Raw genomic sequence first — 4,129 nt, 5'->3', positions numbered from 1 at the left:
GCAATTCCATGATAGCTGCAAATTCCAAGTCATATGGGCGGTATCAAGCCCTGCCAAGCTTTTCCTCGACTGACTACAGTAGCCCTGATGGAGCGCCCTTATGTCATGTTTCGTTTCAATTTCCTTCCGACTCTCCCTGTAACCCCCTACCCAGCCGTTTTAACCGCCCCGGTTTATTAGCAGCGTTCTGTACGTAGTAGGGTCAAAACTCGAACCAAAATTAGCAGTCAGATACGGATACAAGGGTGTGTGTCCCGCAGATACGAATACCAAGGCCCTGTGCCGAGGCCACCGTTCATTGGAAAGATTGTGAAGAAAATGCTGCTGCCTTTTTTTTTTTTTGCTACGGCTGATGCTGCTGCGCCGTGAATCTTGTGTCTCTTGTTGGAGAGGGTGGTGGGCCGGCCAAGGTGCAGGTTGACAAGTCGGGGAGTACGGAGTAGGTAGGTGAGATAAATGCATGTCTCATTTTTAAGGATGGGGTTTCAGAGAGCAACAATTAGGCAAAGACATGGAGCTGCGACTCTCATCAGCCAGCCATCGAACGCATGTGCATTTTGAGTTGTGATTTCACTTGTCCGGTGAAGACTACGGATACCGCTGGCTGCCTCACCGGCCTTGCTCCGAGTCCCCGAGTCGTCCGTCACGATAAGCGATCCCGAGCCTCTCCACGGTGATTGTCACTTGCCGAACCCCCCGAGAAATCGACACTCACCACGTCAGTTCTGACGAAAGCTCAACCTTGAAGGCTCCGTCTGTTTAGAAACCGTTTTCGTAACGGACCCTCCCTGGTGAAGATGTAACTGCGTACTGCACTGCACCTTTTGCGTGCATTAAAATATCCCAGTCTCTCTCCATCCCATCCCCCAACCACCCCCATCAAACCACCCCCGCTCCGACTCTTGTCGGCACAGCGCGATGCGTGTTGCTTACAATGCTGCATGTCGATGTCATAACGGGACGGGCACAGACGCCGGTAGCGTCGATTTGAAAGGAAAAAAAAGAGCGTCCATGACGTTAGAATGACTAGCTTGAGGGTTCTTCATGTGCAAAGGGTTTCCCTCTCCTTTTTGACAGCTGTTGACAGCTACTTTTGACGTGACAAGTCGTGATGTTATGGATGTTCTTGAAACAGCTCAAGTCCTCAAACAGAGTTTCACAACACGTGGAGCATGGATGAGCGGGAGATCATCAAAGAATCGACATCAAGACCCAGCGTCTGATCTTCAAACTCTCTGCAACCCGCGATGTCTAAGGCTCTATCGAAAAGCGTCATATTCTCCGCGTAATTCCCAGTCCATGGATGTAAACATGCATTGCGTCAATTTCTCCCGTTGCATCCTCGTGTCTGAATACCCTCACTCCGTGCCCCCTCCCAACACAGGAAGGTCCCTAAAAAAAGCGAGACCCAAGACCCCTTGCTCACTCACTGTCGTCATCCCGTCCGCTGACCTCATCGTGCAGAAAGAAACCCGTCTACACGCCCCCCTGCGACAAGGCCTGCTTGCTTTACGTTGCATCGACGCGGGAAACAGGGCGGCCGCGGGTGTGGGTTTGCTTCGGTTTGGAACTGTTTGTCGACAGGGGGCTGGCTAGATAAAACGGTGAGCTTGAGCTGGTGAGGCGTGCGAGCGAGCGAGGCAGCCCGCGTAGGCGGTGATGAGATGGCAGAGCCCGTTTCGTGGTGACGTGGGATAGGTTATATTCGTCTTAGTGCTGGACTCGCGCTGTCAGACTTGGCGGTCAGCAGCTTATTTGCAGTCTCGCTTCTAGAAATGTTCCAATTCGTATACCGATGTCATCTTGATTGCTATTTGATGGTTGAATACACCGGCTGTATCAACCATGTCCTCCAACGCCGTGCTCCGTCATATTCCTAAATGTCCCGTTCCATCCCATCCGAGAATTACCATATACCGCGGCTTGTAAGCGACCCTGATCCAACACATGATGCTCATGAAATAACTCGTCCGTGCTTCAACCCTCCATGTTCACATCCGTCTCTTTGCCCAGGTTCTTGAGCAAGAAACTGCGCTTAAAGTACTCATTGGGATGCACCATCGTCTCGAGTTGGTTTTGAGTCATGACACCTTCATCCTTGGCCTTCTTCATCTCTGCCTTGTGTAGGTATTCAAAGACACTGTGATATGTAGTTAGTAAAAGTCTGAACCAACTCGTTTCTTTCTCATCTGGCAGAGAACGCGTCGAGGGGTTAAATGCTTACCGGTTACACGCCATGTGATACTTTTGCTTGTCTTTATCCTCCTTGATACCCTGAATCACAGATCGATCATTCACGCCCATGCTCTGCACCAGTGCTGTAAGGTTCTCCAGGCTAAAGTGCCTGTATGGGCATCCGTGAGCCTCACCGGGGCCTGGCGGATGCTCTGTGAGAATCTTTTGGCAACTGAAGGGGCTGTATCCGCCTCCCCTCCGGTTGGAGTCACCACCAACATCGCCATATATGTGACGAACATTGTACCTGTAGTCCTTGTTGAATGTATCGTCGGTAATCTTGTGGAAACTGCTCCTCCAGAACATGAGAGACTCCTCTAAGTTGAGACCAATGCCCTTGAGGAAGAGGCCGTATTGTAGACGACCGTAGTGCTTCAGGTGGGCATCACGGCGCAGTGAGCGATGCAGATGGGACATGCAAGCCGGGAAGTGCTGAGAGAGGTTGTCGATATTGGCGGCGCTGATATGAGCACCAGGCACGGCGGCCGTGTTCGACGAGTAGGCCGAGTCCGGAGTGATGAAGTTCTTGGAAAGGTGGTTAAGGATAGGGGTAAGGCGGTCGTCTTCGTCGAGTCGAGGTAGTGCACGTGCAGTCAACTGCCAAGGTTAGCATTGCACTAAAAGGAGCGAATAGCCCAGCTTACCTCGAGTTGGCGTTCTAGACGTGAGCTGAACTCCCCAATGACCATACCGGTCTGTTCACGCCCTGGCACGAATGCCTTGCCTGCCTTCAAAAAGACCCTCCGACTCTCGATCAACTCGGGAACTCGCTCCCAGTCCACCTTGAACCAAGAATCGTCCTCTGCATCTCCTTTCCTGCCGCTGCTAAATGCGGCCAACTCGGCAGCGTACTCCCTCCTGTCATCCTCTGTCACATCCTCACACCAATCCAGGCCCAGGGTCTTGACAAAGGCAGATCGTTCAGCAAGATCGTCATCGTTGAGCCGGAGACGGAAAAGCATCGTCTCGACACGGGTGAATCGGCGTCGCAGATCTTCTGTGGACGCGAAAGCTAGTCGAAGGATAAAGTGGCTGTAGTGATCTTTTTGTCGCTGGGCGAAAATCTTTGTCGAGCCCGAGCTGTTGGCCTCAAGGTTTAGGTACTTCTTGAGAATGGGCTTCATGTGCGTGGCCGTCTCGGCGGGGGACTTGTTGCGGAACGAGCATGCTTCGAGCTCAGCGAGGACTGCCTGGTGTCAGAAACGAAGCAATTCACTTCAGAGGTAAAGAACTTGCCTCGAAGTCTGTCGATGGCCCATTGCTCAAACTGCTCAAGTGTAATGTCTGCCGTGGGAGGGTCCGTGTAAAAGTTGAGGCGATGAGGATAGTCGAGGTCCTTGTACTGGGGAGTGGCAAACTGCTTCTTGCGATAGTCGACGACATTTCGCCTCTTGGGGTCGATTCGGTTAAAGTCTTGCCGCAACATGTTGTCGTCGTCTTTGTCGAGCGTTGCTATGAGGAATGTCACGAAGGTGAAATTCTGGCGTGGATGCCAGGGAGATGACGGGGGGAAGCGTAAAGTGGGAGACGCGACTTTACGCGTCTGGCGTCGCGAGGTGGGGCCTTGTTTAAGAGCCTATGGACCAATCATCAGGCGCTAAATGCTGCTCTCCAGCGCCCCGTCCCCTGTGGATCTCGCCTCAGGGATCCATCACGGTTCCCCAGGGGACGCGACCAGGCGGACCATGATCTCTAGGTAACTGGAGGGGTTGCTTGGCAGGGGATTGAGATATAGAATTTGAGGTGTTATTCAGAAGCTCGCAGAGGGAAGTCATATTTGTCTATGATTAGGGAGTCTTGCTTTCGCCTTTCAGTCTCGATCATCCACCTCTATGTCGTGGGGGATGGTTCAGAAGGTGCCTCAGTGGGCGGGCACCTTTAGTTGCGTCCTGAG

At 52.5% G+C, this 4,129-nt stretch overlaps 1 protein-coding gene across 1 annotated transcript; it reads right to left on the bottom strand.

Annotated features, from left to right (window-relative positions):
• Nucleotides 1-1,977: 1,977 nt before the first annotated feature.
• NECHADRAFT_50539 (uncharacterized protein) lies at nt 1,978-3,661 on the bottom strand (the record flags this gene model as incomplete). The annotated part of the gene is made up of 4 exons (XM_003047536.1): nt 1,978-2,140; nt 2,225-2,832; nt 2,880-3,425; nt 3,452-3,661. 4 exons carry the CDS (start codon nt 3,659-3,661, stop codon nt 1,978-1,980), a joined length of 1,527 nt encoding a protein of 508 aa, XP_003047582.1.
• Nucleotides 3,662-4,129: the final 468 nt, after the last annotated feature.

This window comes from Fusarium vanettenii (assembly GCF_000151355.1).
Source record: "Fusarium vanettenii 77-13-4 chromosome 10 genomic scaffold NECHAsca_14_chr10_3_0, whole genome shotgun sequence".
Taxonomy (NCBI): Eukaryota; Fungi; Ascomycota; class Sordariomycetes; order Hypocreales; family Nectriaceae; genus Fusarium; species Fusarium vanettenii.
Note: the sequence above shows the minus strand (reverse complement) of the source record. Positions and strands in the feature narration are given on the sequence as shown.